Below are 19,512 nucleotides of genomic sequence, written 5' to 3' on the forward strand. Positions count from 1 at the left end.
TGTATTTATTTATGTAAAATTGGCATTAAATGTCACCGGTAAGGTCTTTTCAGGTGTACTAGAGAGGAGGCTACGCCGGATAGTCGGACCTCGGATTCAGGAGGAACAATGTGGTTTTCGTCCTGGTCGTCGAACTGTGGACCAGCTCTATACTCTCGGCAGGGTCCTTGAGGTTGCATGGGAGTTTGTCAAACCAGTCTACATGTGTTTTGTGGACTTAGAGGAGGCCTTCGACCGTGTCCCTCGGGAATTTCTGTGGGAAGTGCTCAGAGAGTATGGGGTACCGGACTGTCTGATTGTGGCGGTCTGCTCCCTGTACGATCAGTGTCAGAGCTTGGTCCGCATTGCTGGCAGTAAGTCGGACACGTTTCCAGTGAGGGTTGGACTCCGCCAAGGCTGCCATTTGTCGCCGATTCTGTTCATAACTTTTATGGACAGAATTTCTAGGCGCAGTCAAGGCGTTGAAGGGATCCGGTTTGGTGGCTGCAGGATATCGTTTTTGAATCGAGATGAGAATCGCATTGAATAAAATAAAAATCGATATATAATAGAATCGCGACCCAAGAATCGATATTGAATCGAATCGTGGGACACCCAAAGATTCCCAGCCCTAATATTTGCGATACACCCCAGCCGAGTCATACCAAAGACTATAAAAATGGGACCCATTACATCCCTGCTTGGCACTCACCATCAAGGGTTGGAATTGGGGGTTAAATCACCAAAAATTATTCCCGGGCGCGACACCGCTGCTGCCCACTGCTCCCCTCACCTCCCATGGGAGTGACTTTAAAAAAAAAAATTTTTATTGTTTGTGTGACAATCATTGGTACTTTAACTTAAGCAATACAGGCTTAACTGTATCTGAGAATCAGCACCTCCAAGTCCGAGTCCATGGTTCTCGCCCGGAAAAGGGTGGAATGCCATCTCTGGGTTGAGGAGGAGACCCTGCCCCAAGTGGAGGAGTTCAAGTACTTAGGAGTTTTGTTCAGGAGTGAGGGAAGAGTGGATCGTGCGATCGACAGGTGGATCGGTGCGGCGTCTTCAGTAATGCGGACGCTGTACCGATCCATTGTGGTGAAGAAGGAGCTGAGCCGGAAAGCAAAGCTCTCAATTTACCGGTCGATCTACGTTCCCCTCCTCACCTATGGTCATCAGCTTTGGGTCATGACCGAAAGGATAAGATCACGGGTACAAGCGGCCGAAATGAGTTTCCTCCGCCGGGTGGCGGGGCTCTCCCTTAGAGATAGGGTGAGAAGCTCTGTCATCCGGGAGGAGCTCAAAGTAAAGCCGCTGCTCCTCCACATCGAGAGAAGCCAGATGAGGTGGTTCGGGCATCTGGTCAGGATGCCACCCGAACACCTCCCTAGGGAGGTGTTTAGGGCACGTCCAACCGGTAGGAGGCCACAGGGAAGACCCAGGACACGTTGGGAAGACTATGTCTCCCGGCTGGCCTGGGAACGCCTCGGGATCCCCTGGGAAGAGCTACACGAAGTTGCTGGGGAGAGGGAAGTCTGGGTTTCCCTGCTTAGGCTGTTGCGCCCGCGACCCAACCTCGGATAAGCGGAAGAAGATGGATGGATGGATACAAGCTTACCGGTAAATAATGTCAAACACTTAGCGTTACAATAACCACGAAGATAAAGTGTTAGTCTTACACCTAGTAATCCGCTGTAGACAGACGAAGCCAAGGGATGCAGGTTTAGCGAAATACAATTTTGGCAGGCACTCCCATTTTGGCACAACACCAGCCTGTAAGTGGATAATGGACGCAGAACTACTTACTGGTTCTCCTGGTCTCCACCTTGACCTCGGCGGTCCGATTTGTACCTTCCGCTATTTTGCAACACCATTTTGCGCGGTCGGGTTTACAACCGGTAACGTGATCACCTGCTCCGATGTGGTGTTGAATATGAGAAAAAAAGCAGCATTTGTAAATATCTGAGATACTGAAAAACTTCCGCTTGTGTTCCTCAGACAGCGTTTACCTAGTTTGGCGCGCTCTTTCTGTCCAGTTCCCGCGAGATCGTCACGTCGAAGGTTTGAAGCAGGATCGTTTATTTTATTCAACGCACTCACTCTTCAAACGCTTCAGGGTGACTTTCTTAAACATATTGAGCGAGTGTGTCGCATAAAACGGCAACGCCGTAGCATACGAGGAGCTGCAAACGATTGCATGTCAAACTACGGATGGATACGTCCATATTATTTTACTCCAAAAAGACAAGCGGTAGAAATGGATGAATGGATACTGATCTACATAAACTTTCTTTTGCGGATTTGGATTTCATGCTATATACATAAATCGCAATAAAGCGATTCTGACGTGCTTTAGTTGCAGGCGCATGAAGCATTAAAAGCTTTCATGTCACGAACATGATAATTAATTGTTGTTTTCTTTTGGACCGGCATAGCAGTCCTCAATATAAACGATCTTTGAGCTTTGTCTCGTGGGGGAGGAGCTTCGCTGCCATACACATGTTTACTATGTAGGGGGAGGGGTGCACTGGGGAGTGACTGACAAGGAGCAGGCAGCTGGTAGGTGCATTTGACACCTGTGACATTACTTTATTATGAAATGCAAACTGAACTCAAAGTGAATGATATTAAGGGGGCGTTTGGAGCAACCTAGAGCTGTCTTACTCATTAACTGTCGGGGCTTGTTAAGCACGGAGTTTGTCTACTGCTAGCTAGCCTGTTAGCGTATCTGTGTGTGAAACCTTGCCCGTTATCTTTAACCCTGACTACAAATCAATGCTTTTTTTCAGACCACAATCGGGACATACATGCTAAATTTCCTTAATTAATGTTCGTTTTGATTATAAAAATAACTTTACTTTGTCAACGTAAACTTTTCTCTACGAAAAAGTCATATTGCACATCAGTGCATTGTTGTCTGTATTGTATAAGTTAGGAAGCTATGTTTTTAATTTATTTACTTAAAGTTCTACTGAAATTAAATGTTCTTATTCAAACGGGGATAGCAGGTCCATTCTATGTGTCATACTTGATAATTTCGCGATATTGCCATATTTTTGCTGAAAGGATTTAGTAGAGAACATCGACGCTAAAGTTCGCAACTTTTGGCCGCTAATAAAAAAGGCTTGCCTTTACCGTAAGTAGCAGACGATGTGCGCGTGACGTCACGGGTTGTAGGGCTACTCACATCCTCACATTGTTTACAATCATAGCCAGCAGCAGCTAGAGCTATTCGTACCGAGAAAGCGACAATTTCCCCATTAATTTGAGGGAGGATGAAAGATTCGTGGATGAGGAAATTTAGAGTGAAGGACTAGGAAAAAAAAAAAAGGCCATTGCAGTGGGAGCGATTCAGATGTTATTAGACACATTTACTAGGATAATTCTGGAAAATCCCTTATCTGCCTATTGTGTTGCTAGTGTTTTAGTGAGATTAAATGTTACCTGAAAGTCGGAGGGGTGTGGCCACGGGTGTGTTGACGCCATAGTCTCTGAGGGACTTCACGGCAGCTGCAGCAGGACGGAAGCTCCGCTGATGTCCCCGGTAAGAAGCGACTTATTACCACAATTTTCTCACCGAAAACTGCCGGTTGACATGTAGTCGGGATCCATGTTCGCTTGACCGTTCTGATCCATATTAAAGCTTCATCTTTGGGAATTTTATACAAGGAAACACCGGCTGTGTTTGTGATGCTAAAGGCTAAAAGTTTCCCACCTCCATCTTTCTACTTTGACTTCTCCATTATTAATTGAACAAATTGCAAAAGATTCAGCAACACAGATGTCCAGAATACTGTGTAATTATGCGATTAAAGCAGACTGCTTATAGCTTGGATCGGGCTGGAAATTAATGTCCGCTACTACCGATGACGTCAAACGCACGCGTCATCATACCACGACGTTTTCAACACGACACTTCGCGGGAAATTTAAAATTGCAATTTAGTAAACTAAAAAGGCCGTATTAGCATGTGTTGGAATGTTAATATTTCATCATTGATATATAAACTATCAGACTGCGTGGTCGGTTGTTGTGGGTTTCAGTAGGCCTGTAAGGTGACTGTAAAACTTAATGTACAATACTTGGAATTATTTTAAAGGACACTTTGAAATGTTCAATGGTTATTTATATACTTAAGGTGACAGGAAAACCTAATTTACAATACTTTGGAATTATTTTTAAAGGACACTTTGAAATGGTCAGTGCTAAATGATGCACAGTAAGTAAAGCACATTAATTTGGAGCTTTTAATTTAATTTAGCTGTATTTTCCTAATTACCATGTCTTGCATTGTTCTGTAGTGTTATTTTCTTCCTATGTCAGCCTTCTGCATACCCTCAGTGCTGACCTTTGCTCCATTTGAAGTAGCCACACTGGGCTCTGATGTCATCTGTTGCAGACCGTTTACCAGACACTGCCTGAGAAATGTTCTGTACAAGCATACATTCTTGTTTTACCACATATGATATGGCTCATACTTCAGATAGATCATTTTTTAATATATTTTTTTTAATTAATTATTTTCCAAAAATAACACCTGCCAAAACATACAACAGAGGAAAAACAAAACACACACGACAAAGTAAATAAAACCAAAGCAAACTAAATAATCCCTCGCCCCCACTCACACACACATTCACACATCCATTGAGAGAATCTTACAGGAACTATGTGAAATCCAAAATGAAAATAAATTAAAATAATAATAACCAAAAAAGGATAACAATTAATCAATCAGGTTATTTATATAGCCCTAAATCACAATTGTCTCAAAGGACTGCACAAGCCACAACGACATTCTCGACTCAGTTCCCACCACTAAGTTGTGACTAGTGATTAGATGTGTAAGTTTCTGGTACATGATATGGAGTATTTGAATAATACAGTATATTATGACTACTGAATAACTGTAATTATATATTCATGACTGTATCAAAATACGGTGTTTTCAAAATCTGATATAATTGGCAAGAAAATATAAATCAATCAAAGTTTATTTATATAGCCCTAAATCACGAGTGTCTCAAAGGGCTGCACAAGCCACAATGACATCCTCGACTTGGATCCCATAGCAGGGCAAGAAAAAACTCAACCATAATGGGATACAATGAGAAACCGTGGAAGGGACTGCATATGTGGGGGGCCCCACCCCTGGGCGACCGGTGCAATGGACGTCGAGTAGATCTAGATCATAGTGTGAGAGTCCAGTCCATAGTGGCGCCAGCCGGAGATCGTCTTGGGTGGAGACAAGTCAGCAACAGATGAATGGTCCATCCCGGGTCCCGACTTTGAACAGCTAGTGCAACATATGTTGTCACCTAATCTGAGAGTTGAAAAGAGACGGCAGATCAACTGGTCTAAAATGGGGTCTATTTAAAGGCTAGAGTATACACATGAGTTTTAAGATTGGACTTAAATGCTTCTACTGAGGTAGCATCTCTAACTGTGAAATAAAAATAATTCATTTATTAACCATCAGACCAAACCAGTCTATTGACTTTTGCAGTCAAGATATTTCATCACAGGGCCCCAGAAGTCCTCCCATTTTCTTTGAGTGGATTGTCCGCTGTATCTCAGTTTCTCCATATGTATAACTGAAACAAGTTCATGTAGCCAATGTTGAAAGGATGGAGGAGTTGGTGTCTTCCATTCTGCCAGTATGAGTTTCTTGGCCAGCACTGTACCCGTTAAGGGTGCAGATAAGGTGTAGAGGGGAATAGTTAATGAGTCCATTGAACATCCAAACAGGGGTAAGTCTCTGTCAGGTAAGAATGGGCTTTGGAAAACCTCAGAAAAAAAAAAAGAGAACATCCTTGACCAAAATGTACCAATGACTGAACAGTTCCAAAATAAATGCAACAAAATACCATTATCTACTTTACGTTTGTCACAAGTTGGGGACACAGCAGGATATCATTTATGTAACATAACCTTATAATAATGAAATCTATGTATAACTTTGAACTGAATTAACATGGGTCTACTGTTTATTGAACATTTATGTATGTATGAAAGTGCAGTTGTCCATACCTCGTTAGGGAGACCCTCGCCCATTTAATTTTTCCATGCTCTCTTAATAGATAATTAACATCTGGTTTGAATATATTGGATTTTGAAAACTTCTTGAAAGGATATACGGTATAGGCCAAAAGTTTGGACACACCTTCTCATTCAATGAGTTTTCTTTATTTTCATGACTATTTACAATATAGATTGTCACTGAAGGAATCACAACTATGAATGAACACATGTGGAGTTATGTACTTAACAAAAAAAGGTGAAATAATTGAAAACATGCTTTATATTGTAGTTTCTTCAAAATAGCCACCCTTTGCTATGTACTATTTTTTCGCACACTCTTGGCATTCTCTCGATGAGCTTCAAGAGGTAGTCACCTGAAATGGTTTTCACTTCACAGGTGTCATAGTTTTTATGCCTTCAGTGACAATTTACAAGGTAAATAGCCATGAAAATAAAGAAAGCGCATCGAAATGAGAAGGTGTGTCCAAACTTTTGGCCTGTACTGGACATATTCTCCACTTAAATGGTTCTCAAATGTTTTCCACCAAGTGCCACCTCAAAAATACTTGGCTCTCCCTCTACCACCATAATGTCCAACGGTGAAATACTGTAGCTTGATATGGTAAATGGGTTGTACTTGTATAGCACTTTTCTACCCCTTTTTAAGGAGCCCAAAGCGCTTTGACAGTATTTCCACAATCGCCCATTCACACACACATTCATACACTGACGGTGGGAGCTGCCATGCCTAAGTAGGCCTAAGTATTCATTAAAAACAAAGCAGAGGTTTTATTTACCAAGTATATTTAATATTTTTGGCCGCATTGCACTCAGTTTGAACGGTAACACTGGCTTCAGTCATGGCATTATAATATCAAATTGACTGTTCGGCATGCAACTTGTAATACACGTACTACAGTTTGAGAATCACTGTTCCACTTGATATCTACTTGCAGTCATTATAATTTGTTGTGCTGTTTTGCATTCTAGAGTTGAGTCTGATCCAATTAAATTCTAACCCTACTTATCCAGCATGCCCCTGTGCTGAGGGGACAAATAACCTCTGACCACTTCAGAGTATGTCAACACATACTAGAATAGTATGTAGCAGTCAGTCCTAATCAGTGCTGTGTATGGTTGTAATAACCTACAATGCCACCCAGTGGACAAAGAGGAGTTTTTTTATTTCACTTACTTCAAAAGACAAGGACAAACGATAACAATTGTGTATACAGTAGTATTACAAGTATGTTTTTGGTACACAATGAGATCCAATACAATAGTTGGTGTTGCATTTGCTCCTTGCAGCAATATAGAACTGATGTGCATCATACAGTGTGTTTGTAATGTTTTATTTTCTCTGTTTAGCTAAGTGATGTGACAGGATTAGCAGTAAAGTAAAGGAAAATAGGGCAAGTGAATATAGACGTGTGTACAGTCAGGGCACTAGCCACAACATTAAGTACTCCTGCACAGTCTAATGAGACTTTATACAAGAGATGCTTGGATATGTTCCTAGCCCAGTTCAACCATGACATGAAAAATAAATTGTAAGACCGTTTTCAAATAAGTCAAATATCTGACAATTTGATTCGGTAGAGTCTGGGTCCACTATCTTTGCTGTCAAACCGTCAGATATCAAACCTCGCGTGACTTCACGTAAACAGCTGGGTGTGTTTTGCCCTCTTGTATCTCTTAAATCTGTTTGTCTGCCAGCAAGAACATTTCACCAATTGTGGTGGGGAGATGTTTCTACATGTGGCATGTAGTCGAGGCTCGTCAGGGCGAGCTGCTGTTAGACACAAAGTTTGCAAACCGAAACCCGCCGTCGGCCTTCAGAAAACCGGGCTGGGATGCACCACCTCGCCACGGTGATTTAGCGCTTCTTTTGCAAAGGTAATGATCCTTCCGCTGGTTTACTTCCTCTATTTAGTCAAGTTTGATGTCCCATTGGTGCTGCGATAGAGCCAAGAACACCATAAACTGTGCTTTACTTTTTTTTTGAGGGATAAAAAGTTGCAAATCAGATCTTTGTTTAGTTCACTTTATTGAAAGACTATATTCCTTTTTATAAATATATTTAATATATTCCCGTAAATGTGCTAGAGCACACCCGTGTGACGTTACTGAAACGTTACTGAAAAGTATACACTGCTCCATCCATCCATTTTCTACCGCTTGTCCCTTTCGGGGTCGCGGTGGGTGCTGGAGCCTATCTCAGCTATCTGTTTATTTCTCTTCAAAAGAACGCCGAAGATTCGACTGATCATTGACTCTGGGCAAAATGAAAATCCTTAGGGTTGAAGACAACCCTGAAATATAGTGTCATTTAGTACTTCTGTGAGAGTGCCATTTTAAACTGAATTATAATAGCTTTAGGATGACAGAATATTTGTCATAGCTCTTGTACTGGATCTCATTAGAGCAAGTTTACATAATGTTGTATTTTTTAATATTTTTTACGATTGGAATATTTTCTTTATCTTTTTTGTTAGTTTAATTGCAAATAGTTGTAAACATTATATTTTGCTCTCTGAATATTTGCTCACATTTTAGATGGACTTTTTAAAATTAATTTATTCTTTTTTTCCCCCCTTTATTGTCAGGAGGATGTCTGGGAATGCTCACATTAGCAGTTTTAGGATTAATCCTATGGATTTTTTTTCTTCTGCGGAGGATTAAAAGCAGCACAGCATCAGTGCCCGAGAAAGGAGAGGAAATGTCATCAGGCAGCGGTCCTCCTGCACTACTGGAGGATGTGCCTGTTGCACACTCCCCTCATCCAGACAAACTGTGTGTGTCAACACACCAGGAGAATAACAATCTCCAGGCTCCCAGTTCATCGGTAGGACCTCATGTGAATGAGCCTATCATCACCCCAAAAACTTTAAGAACCAAAGCACCAATGCTTAGATCCGGGCCCGAGGCGAAGGAGCGTCTCAAGTTTATTCTGGGAGCATCGGAGGATAATTCTTCAGACGACGAGCCGTTGATAGCCAAACCACCGAGTGGAGCGTTTCAGCCATCGAACTGCACCGCCAAATCTTCTCGTCATCAGGCATCCTCTGAAGATCCACAGTCCAGTTCCTCAGGCATGAAGTAAGATAGTTTTGTTTAATGTTTTGTATAGTGTGTTGAGTCAAACATGTAAGTGTAAACTTGCACACTTCAGTAGATGTGGGAATCATTGGGCACCTCCCGATTCGATTACGATTACGACACAGGAGCTAGTATTCGATTAAAACTCGACTATTGATGCATCTTTAATTTATAGAATAGAATAGAATAGACTTTATTGTCATTATACTTGCATATAACGAGATTAAAGACTCCAACTTAAGGTGCGGTTGTGGGAACAAATATGGGGTAAAATAACACAAGAGGCAATAAAGGAAAAACTAACAATTGAAATAAACAGACTACTATCCAATAAAAATAACAAGCAACCCTGTACAATTTACAAAACACTGTAGAAATATTTATGTACAATATTGCAGTTTTACATTTGTTTTTGTTTCACTAAATAAGCGTTTATCACTTGTAACTTTTAAAAACAGTGGTTTTGTAATTAGAAACAATTAAATAGTTCACATCACATTTAATAAAAATAATGGAAATGTGTGCAAAACAGCAACATAGTTGCCCTATAATAAAGGAGCTGGTTGGATCTTTTGGTGAGGTGGCTCACCAAAATAGAGAACTGTCTTTATTTACAATAAATAAATCGATTATCCATTATTGACGTTTACTATCAGAGTTTACAATATTTTATTTCATGCCCGAATTACGATGCATCTAAACATATATTATTTATCACACCTCTACATCTCAGTAACAGTTTGTCTTGATTAGTGTGTCCTCACTTTGTGGGAATTCTGCCCTCAGCCAGTGAGTGTTTTTGTGGTCCTACTTGCTATGTTTACAGAAAGTGCCCCTTATCACCTGACCGCAACAAACTGACCTGTGCTATTGTCGGCCACTGCACACCCCCTCACACTATTATTGAAACCAGAGCCTCTTTTAAGTTTGTCCTGTGACTACAGGTCAAAGCACGGCCAATCACGGGGCAAAGGACACCTACAAATAGTCTTTGTAATTAATATAATGTGGTGCATGATATTAATGGTACACAAAACATCCAACATATTAAGAGCTCAGTTCAGCAAGTAACAAAAGGCTACTTTTGACTTTGTGCAACACTTCTTGAAAGATAGGAAAATAAGAAAATTATACTCTGAAAGTTAAGTGAAGTAAGCAGATCCACATGGAAATCAGTACAACTCTATCATTACTTGTTATTAAGTGGAAGGCTTTGCAATACACTTTCATATTTAATATTTATTTGTTTTAATTAGTGCTGTCAAATGATTAATTGTTCTAATTAGCTTAATCACAGGGTTGCAGTGGATAGATTTTGATTAATCACAATTAAATATAATTTATTTAAATCCATATTATTGATTATGTAATTTCAATTAATCACAATTAAATATCATTAATTTAAATCTGTATTATTAATTATGTAATTTTGCATGAGCAAATATACTTAAGAAATAAGGTGAATATAAACCTTATGTGTTTATGGAACATCATGTTCATGGTAACATAAAACCTGTCTGTTTTTCTAAGCAAATGTATCCACAATAATGTAGACCTGTTACTACTTCTTTTCACTAATTATTGTGCTAATTCAAAGGGGACTTATTATGCAAAACCAATTTTTCTTAGATATTGGTACCTGTTTTTGTGTATATGGGTTTTGCATGAGTCCCAAAAATGTGTAATCAAACCATGGAGGCATCGCGGAAATATTGAACAGTTCAACAGTCTTGCCTTTATCTCATGCTTCCTCTAAACCAGGGGTGTCAAACGTACAACCCGCTGGCTGTATCAGGCCCGCGAACAGGTTTAATCAGGCCAGTGGCTCGGAAGAACAGTTTGCTAAATATAAAAATTAGCTGCATTTTATTAATGAAAGAAACTGCTGTTCTACATGTGTCCACTGGATGCCACAATAGCAATTAAAGTGTATCCCACGTCACACATGACACTGTTTAAAGATGACATGTCAGCTGACTTTAAGCGCCCTCTGGATTGGCAGCCGCTACTTTAATCAGTGCAGGTGCAAGCAATCAGCTGCTCCTTTTGTGGTTGGCAGGAGACTAATGCAGTATCGACGCAAAATACCTTCTTTCATTGTAAATTATCCACTCAATGGATGAAATAACAAAACTGTAAGATGCAAAGACTTAAGTCAAATTGACCATCATCTTTGTAGTCAGTTCCATGCAGCGCTTGCTGAACTCCATTGTAAAAATTAGTTTTTCTGTATTTGTTGTGTTTGTTCTATTTTATTTCATACTTAAATCTACTATGTTCATATTGTTAAAGTTAGTAGTTATGTTACCTTGATTTTGACTATTGTGTCATTATGATAACTGTTTTGTTTATATTGTAAGTGTAATATGTAAATGATGATAAATTAATGTGTTGTGGCAGTTGCGGATTTCACTATTGCGGCAGTTTTAGGATACACTCGATTGCTTTTCCAAACGTTTTTAATGAACAGGAAGTGCTTAAAGTTAAGTGACTTGAACAAAAAAAACACTGAGACAAAGTCGAAATTCATTGTGTTCTCCATGGTGGTTTTGAAAATGCACCAATTATTTTCCTCAGAATTGTTAACTAACTTGAAGTGTTTTGCCAAGAGGATTATTTGTAATATGTGCATTTTCAGAACATGCTTGTTCTATTTTCGACGAAGTAAGACAAATAAAACAATTTTAAGTTGTCTTTATTTAAAAGTTTTAATACCACGATTTTACCAGTCTGGCCCGCGTGGGAATAGATTTTCCTCCATGCGGCCCCACAGCTAAAATGAGTAAACCCTGCTCCTAACGAATAATTTGGAATTTGCCCCATAAGTGCCTTTTTTTCATTAGTGACGTCAGGGAATATCTCCATATATGGTCAAAATTTACCTGAAGTATTTTGCGTAAGTCTGCCAGTGTAGCCTGACGCTGTAGTCAGCAAGTTTCTTTTTTTATCTTCTATCCTCTTATTGAGTATCCTCCGCTGTTGCCATTTCTAATATAAAGTAGTGTACAGTTCGAACTTCTATCTGTCAGGAGACTCCATATGGAAGCGCTAAAAACTACAAAATAGATAACGGGGAGAAGACGCAGTGGAACCAGAAGTATGTAGTAAATAAGTCCGCCCACAAAACGGCGCATTCTGAACAGATTGTCAGAAAGCGGCTTTAAGACGGTCTGTAAAACATGACCTATGCAAAATGATGACCAAAGAACCACCATTACATGTTATGTAGACCACAAGGAAGTGTTATAAATATAGAAAAAACATCACAACATGACTCATTTAACTTTGGGTAAGTGCAAGTTTCGTCATGTTTTTTTTTTCCTTAACGAGGATGATTGTAATCTACATTAAACCACTTCCTTGTGGTCTAGGTAATCTGTATTACATATGCATTGTGTAAATTCCTCGTACATTTTTGCTCAATGGTCCCTTTTATATCCTGTTTTTTGAGTTTGTCTGCAAGATGTTCATTTCTGGAGGTGTTCCCAGATTGCAAATGAAACCACGCCCCATCCGCCCCAAAAGTACCAATTTATCTTTAAAAAATGCACACTGTTTAGATATAAAGTATATCCAGCAGTCGTTGCCACTGTCTTTTTTCTAGACACCATCGAAAAGAAACTTAAACGTTGTATCCTCTCGGTCATGACTCATTAGGTACACTGCCTGAAATGCATTGCCAGACACATTTCAGAGATTTAGACTCATTTTGTGCTGAATATGGGTTAAATGTGTTCAACTTTTAATCTGATTTATAACTATATTGGAATTAGGACAAATTCTTGCATTCAGTTGGATAGACCTAGTTTTAACATTAGCAGTGGTTATCTTATTTTACTAGGACTGTCAAATTTTAACGTGTTAACGCATGTGATTATTACCCAAAAAATATTGCATTAATCATTAATAAATCACACAATTTATTAACTTAACCGCAGAAGTTTTTTTCTGTAAGGTGACGTAGGATGCTACATGCAACGGAATACACACCTGGCGATAAAACCAAGGTAGTTTGCATTTGTTATATTATCATACAAGTTTAAAATAGCATATTATAAACAAAACACGTTTTTAGGCAGCCGCTAGCGAGAATGCTGCAGCACATTGGCAACAAACAGTGTTGTCAACAAAAGAACCACAAATATGTGAAAGACTTTTGTAACAACTGTGATTGATCATCCATCCATCAATTTTTTACCGCTTGTCCCTTTCGGGGTCACGGGGGGTGCTGGAGCCTACACTGTGATTAGTCCAAATTCAAAAGTCTTGATTAAAATAAAAATAATGATTTGACAGTACTGCATTTTACACTTGAATGCTCATAGCTGCAGACCACACAGGAACAGATTATGTCTATGATGGAGGAAAATGGTTTAGAAATCTAAACAAAAGGTTTCACTAGCTTTGTGGAATGGTTTGTGTTTACTTTAGTGGCCAGTCTTAAAAAAACTGAAGCCGTCCTATGTGCAAGAGCAAATATTTTCCATGTGCTTAAAGTAGTTCCCTTCTTCAAATGAACAAACGCTTTGTTCTCTCTCACTGCCGGTCCTGCTCTGTCTCAACTCGTAATGAGCGGCTTGTGATCGGTCCTATCTTTACTTGTGGGAGGGCGGAGAAGCAAAAGGCAGAGCTTGACAGGAAGTGTAACTAATCTTACCGTTAGAACACACAAGGTTACAAAGGGTTGCTACAATATGGAGGGAGATATTAGTCAAAGTGCCACATGGTTCCCGTATCTCCAAAGGTCAGTCCATTTTGAGTGTGTCATTTGACACCGTATATGGGTATTTTGTGTTAAGTTTAAACATTTTATGCATGTCTGCAATCCAAACATCTGCAGGCTTGTTTCAACAAATATTGCTCAATGCTAGCTGTACTGTATACGGTTGGAGCTTATATTGTTATTAGTTTGGTTATCGCAACAAGGTCCGTCTGCAGGAGGGAAGTGCACAGTACAAACAGTTGTTAACTGCTGTGTGTTGGTTTGATCAGAAACACTGCAAAACAAAATATCAGATAATTGATATTAACATTGTTTGACAACTGAAAAGGGAGCAACAAGTACAGTCACTTGCAGTTTAGGGAAGTGTACAAGCAGATTCTCCTTTTTGCATGCACGTCAACGCAGAACTGCATGCCAATTTCATTGATGGTATCCTAACCGGTCGGGGGAAGCGAGCATTTCAACAACAGTTCCAGTCACAAATGGTCCAACTGCTGTGATCCTTTGGAATTGACTGTGCTTAAATGCCTTTTCCTCAGAGGTGTGTCATATATTTTCTCCCTTCAGATTCAGATTTAATCTGTGTATAAAGGCCCAATACTTCAGAGACGTCAAGGACTTCAAAGACTTCAGGGATTGTCAACTCCATATCCGTAAAAGAGAATCAAGACCATTTTTCTCCCACCCTATACTCTGGAGTAGATTTTTAAGCTTCCAAAGTGTTTTCTGAGAAACAGTTTATTCTTTTTTTTTACTACTCACTATCATAATGTAAGTATAGAGGAGTCTCAATGTACTTTTAGAACATTCCTATACGTTGACAATTTAATGGTGTAAATCTCAACAGTATCACTCCCATATTACTGTTAAGAATACTTCAACTTCCATCATGTTATGTTAAGTTGCACTTGACAACAGCAGATAGCAAGATAAGGCCCGAGATTGGCTGGTTCAGACACAAACTGTACTTTGACTTTTGATTTTCATAGCCTGTTTTCTTCTTGTTGACTGGTACCGCTTCTCAGCTGTTTACCTGTGTTGCTTTATTTGGGGAACTTCATCTAACTGGCTTATGGAGGGAACATAGGGCAAGACAATTCATTCCAAGGTTTTCCTCCCCAGGCCCAGCATGTCCGGTCTACACTTGGTGAAAAAAGGACGTGAACACAGAAAGATGGATCTACAGCGGGACTTCACTGTCGCCTCGCCTGCTGAGTTTGTCACTCGCTTTGGTGGCAACCGTGTCATTGAAAAGGTAAGATAAAGAGGAAACTGTTGTCTAACGTTGTTATTAACATGGGTTGGTCTGTGTGTTTGTCTTTTGATGAATCACTCTGTATTTATTATAATTGTGTGTGTGTGTGTGTGTGTGTGTGTGTGTGTGTGTGTGTGTGTGTGTGTGTGTGTGTGTGTATATATATATATATATATATATATATATATATGCATATAAATATATATATATTTATATACATATAAATATATATATATGTATATAATATATATATACATATATATTGTGTATATATATATACACATATATATAAATATATTTAAATATACATATGCATATACATGTATATTTATATACATATGAATATATATATATGTATATAATATATATATACATATATATATATGATATATATACATATTCATATACATACATTTATGTATATTTATACATTTATTTATTTGTATGTATGTATGTATGTGTGTGTGTGTCTGTGTAGAGTGTAAGGGTGTAACAAATACATGTACTTGTACATCAAATCGGTTCGCATTCGTATTGAATAGAACGCAACACACTGATTTCCCACTCGGTACAAATTTCAAGTAAAGTAGTATTAAGAAGTGTACTTTAAGCAGAATCCTGGCTGTTTGTGACTAAACAACTATATTTTGGACTATATTTGTATTTTTTATTGGAGAATTACCTGCCAGCAGATGGCAATTGCATTTTAATGCTTCATTTTAAAAATCCTTGAACACAAAAGCAGAGAAGTCTGTTTTACATTTTTTCCGTTTCATTGTATCAAAAATGAAAGGAACCTTGAGGATGCCGTAGTTACACCCCTGATATATATGTATTCAAAATAAAATCATATACATGTATCTTTTAGCTGCCAAAAATTCAACAATGACGTCAAAGTAAGCTTTTGGCCTTGGCATTGCTCTGCAAAGTACTGATTGTCCTTGTAGTTATAAGGGCTGAGTTTTTTGCCTAGTAATGTGTCAGTAAATTGTGTTTTACACATCTTTAGTTATCTAACAATATGAAAATGTCATATTACTGTTGTTTTGACGAAAATGATCACAGTTGACATTATTATCGCTGTATTTTTGGTTGTTCAAAATAGGTAAATAAATTATACTTGTGTAGCACTTTTCTACATCTAGCCTTCAAGTTACTCAAAGCGCTTTGACACTATTTCCACATTTGCCCATTCATACACACATTCGCACAACGATGGCGGGAGCTGCCATGCAAGGCGCTAACCATGACTCATCAGGAGCAAGGGTGAAGTGTCTTGCCCAAGGACACAACAGCCATCACTAGGATGGCGGAAGCTGGGCTCAAACCTGGAACCCTCAAGTTGCCGGCATGGCCGCTGTACCACCCGAGCCACGCCATAGTTGTACACACACTGAAATATTTTGATTGTCTTTTTTTAATAGACCCATTGTAAGAAAGCTGTTTTGTGTTTCTTATGCTTATGCTTCACTTCATGCTATTCTGTTCAGCGATCCTTGAAGGCACTGTAAAAACACTTCCATGTCATAGTCCTCCGAGCATATATTGATCACTCTGTTCTTAGAGGCCACAGTTTATAAGTTCAATGTACACAATTGAATATCTGAGTTCCTCACACATTAATGTGTTTATACAAGTTTAGATTAGAGTATGGCGTTTGTTAATAGAGAATGCGTTAATGTGTCTTGTATTCATGTTAGCGTTTAATCTCGTCAACTATCACCAGTCTGTCTTTGAGTTTATCAAAGTGCGGCTATCAAGCACGGTTTTTCAATAATTTTTGCTAAAAATGGTTATACTAACCCTCAGAAGTTTTACCGCCATTACGATTAATACCGTTTATCGTTACATCCCTTTATATAATACATTGATAAGTGACCTGCTGCAATTAACTCTTCTTTGGTTTATTGTTCCCATTCTCTTATTATTCCAGTCTGTCTGTGAGTTTATCAAAGTGTGGCTATCAAGCACGGTTTTTCAATAATCTCTACTAAAAATGGTACTACTAACCGTCAAAAGTTTTACCGCAGTTACGATTAATACCGTTTATCGTTACATCTCTATATATAATACATTGATAAGTGACCTGCTGCAAGTAACTCTTCTTAGCTTTATTGTTGCCGTTTTCTTATTGTTCTAACTAGTGTCATGTTTTCTTTTGGCTGTGTGAGTCACTCAATGTTCTGCTAGCCAATCAAGTGTTTCTACAACAGGTGCTGATCGCCAACAATGGCATTGCTGCAGTCAAATGCATGCGCTCCATACGTCGTTGGTCCTACGAGATGTTTCGCAACGAGCGGACAATTCGCTTTGTGGTCATGGTCACTCCTGAAGACTTGAAAGCTAATGCAGGTGTAACTTGACTCTAACATTTGAACATTTCATCAACGTGCTGCAAAAATGAATCATTATCTCACTGTTTTTGTTTTTCAGAATACATCAAAATGGCAGATCATTATGTTCCTGTTCCTGGTGGGGCAAACAATAACAATTATGCCAACGTTGAGTTGATAGTGGACATCGCAAAAAGAATCCCTGTGCAGGTAAAACTGTCTACGTAATTTTTTGGCTGGTTTTCTTTTCTGCCTGTTTGACTTGCTGATAAAAAGTGCAATAAAATACTATTGTCTGTGTGTCATGATTAACAGGCAGTGTGGGCGGGCTGGGGTCACGCCTCAGAAAATCCCAAACTGCCCGAGTTGCTGAGTAAAGCAGGCATTTCATTCTTAGGTACAACATATTTTTTGCATTTGTATGTGCTTGTGCTTTTATTTTAATGAAGTGTTTATTCTAGGGCCATCCAGCAAAGCTATGTGGGCTCTTGGCGATAAGGTGGCTTCTTCCATTGTGGCCCAGAGTGCAGACATTCCCACACTACCATGGAGCGGATCAGGTGATGTTTTCACCTGTTCTCCTTGTCTCATTTTACACAATGTAAGCAAAATCTCCTGACCCCTAGACTGATATTGTTGGGTATATTTGGAAATATACCATAACCTCTGCAAAGTTCAAATGCAACCTGTGATAATTATGATCGAGTTATGCTTTGTTAGAATGTTATGCAAGTTATTTAATGTTGTTGGACGGCATGGCGCAGTGAGAGAGTGGCCGTGCGCAACCCGAGGGTCCCTGGTTCAATCCCCACCTAGTACCAACCTCGTCGCGTCCGTTGTGTCCTGAGCAAGACACTCCCTTGCTCCTGATGGGTGCTGGTTAGCGCCTTGCATGGCAGCTCCCTCCATCAGTGTGTGAATGTGTGTGTGAATGGGTAAATGTGGAAGTAGTGTCAAAGCGCTTTGAGTACCTTGAAGGTAGAAAAGCGCTATACAAGTACAGCCCATTTATCATTTAATGTTGAGTAGTATTTCGACTTACGAGCTAAATTGGTTCTGTGATGGCGTTCTTGACTCAAAACATTAGTAATTAGAAATAGTGTATACAATAATACAATATAATGTACAAACCCCAGTTTCCATATGAGTTGGGAAATTGTGTTAGATGTAAATATAAACAGAATACAATGATTTGCAAATCATTTTTAACCCATATTCAGTTGAATATGCTACAAAGACAACATATTTGATGTTAAAACTGATAAACATTTTTTTGTGCAAATAATCATTAACTTTAGAATTTGATGCCAGCAACACGTGACAAAGAAGTTGGGACAGGTGGCAATAAATACTGATAAAGTTGAGGAATGCTCATCAAACACTTATTTGGAACATCCCACAGGTGCGCAGGCTAATGGGGAACAGGTGGGTGCCATGATTGGGTATAAAAGCAGCTTCCATGAAATGCTAAGTAATTCACAAACAAGGATGGGGTGAAGGTCACCAATTTGTAAGCAAATTGTCGAACAGTTTTAGAACAACATTTCTCAACGAGCTATTGCAAGGAATTTAGGGATTTTACCATCTACGGTCCGTAAAATCATCAAAAGAATCAGAGATTCTGGAGAAATCACTGCACTTAAGCGATGATATTACGGACTGCATCAAAATCCGACATCAGTGTGTAACGGATATCACCACATGGGCTCAGGAACACTTCATAAAACCACTGTCAGTAACTACAGTTGGTCGCTACATCTCTAAGTGCAAATTAAAACTCTACTATGCAATGCGAAAGCCATTTATCAACAACACCAAGGAACGCCGCCAGTTTTGCTATGCCCGACCTCATCTAAGATGGACTGATGCAAAGTGGAAAAGTGTTCTGTGGTTCGACGAGTCCACATTTCAAATTATATTTGGAAACTGTGAACGTGGTGTCCTCCGGAACAAAGAAGAAAATAACCATCCGGATTGTTATACGCGCAAAGTTCAAAAGCCAGCATCTGTGATGGTATTGGGGTGTATTAGTGTCCAAGGCATGGGTTATTTACACATCTGTGAAGGCACCATTAATGCTGAATGGTCCATACAGGTTTTGG

General features: G+C 39.2%; 2 protein-coding genes across 7 annotated transcripts in view; one reads left to right on the forward strand and one right to left on the reverse strand.

Annotated features, from left to right (window-relative positions):
* The window catches only part of pole (polymerase (DNA directed), epsilon), a 52,990-nt gene extending 50,960 nt beyond the window's left edge, over window positions 1-2,030 (reverse strand). Inside the window, exons 1-2 of one of the 3 annotated variants that reach the window (XM_061906495.1) lie at window positions 1,989-2,030; window positions 1,786-1,890 (exon numbers count right to left, since the gene is read on the reverse strand). In XM_061906495.1, the coding sequence (XP_061762479.1) occupies window positions 1,786-1,853 (68 nt within the window). In that variant the 5' untranslated portion in view covers window positions 1,854-1,890; window positions 1,989-2,030. Of the gene's footprint in view, window positions 1-1,785 lie in introns of all 3 variants that reach the window. The other 2 variants (XM_061906493.1, XM_061906496.1) reach the window with 2 other exon arrangements.
* Window positions 2,031-2,614: 584 nt separating this feature from the next.
* The window catches only part of acacb (acetyl-CoA carboxylase beta), a 63,142-nt gene continuing 46,244 nt past the window's right edge, over window positions 2,615-19,512 (forward strand). For 2 of the 4 annotated variants that reach the window (XM_061906497.1, XM_061906498.1), the window contains exons 1-7: window positions 2,628-3,523; window positions 8,607-9,099; window positions 14,945-15,077; window positions 17,291-17,429; window positions 17,511-17,620; window positions 17,726-17,807; window positions 17,872-17,970. In XM_061906497.1, the coding sequence (XP_061762481.1) occupies window positions 8,621-9,099; window positions 14,945-15,077; window positions 17,291-17,429; window positions 17,511-17,620; window positions 17,726-17,807; window positions 17,872-17,970 (1,042 nt within the window). In that variant the 5' untranslated portion in view covers window positions 2,628-3,523; window positions 8,607-8,620. Of the gene's footprint in view, window positions 3,524-8,606; window positions 9,100-14,944; window positions 15,078-17,290; window positions 17,430-17,510; window positions 17,621-17,725; window positions 17,808-17,871; window positions 17,971-19,512 lie in introns of all 4 variants that reach the window. The other 2 variants (XM_061906500.1, XM_061906499.1) reach the window with 2 other exon arrangements.

Source organism: Nerophis ophidion, linkage group LG07, assembly GCF_033978795.1.
Source record: "Nerophis ophidion isolate RoL-2023_Sa linkage group LG07, RoL_Noph_v1.0, whole genome shotgun sequence".
NCBI lineage: Eukaryota > Metazoa > Chordata > Actinopteri > Syngnathiformes > Syngnathidae > Nerophis > Nerophis ophidion.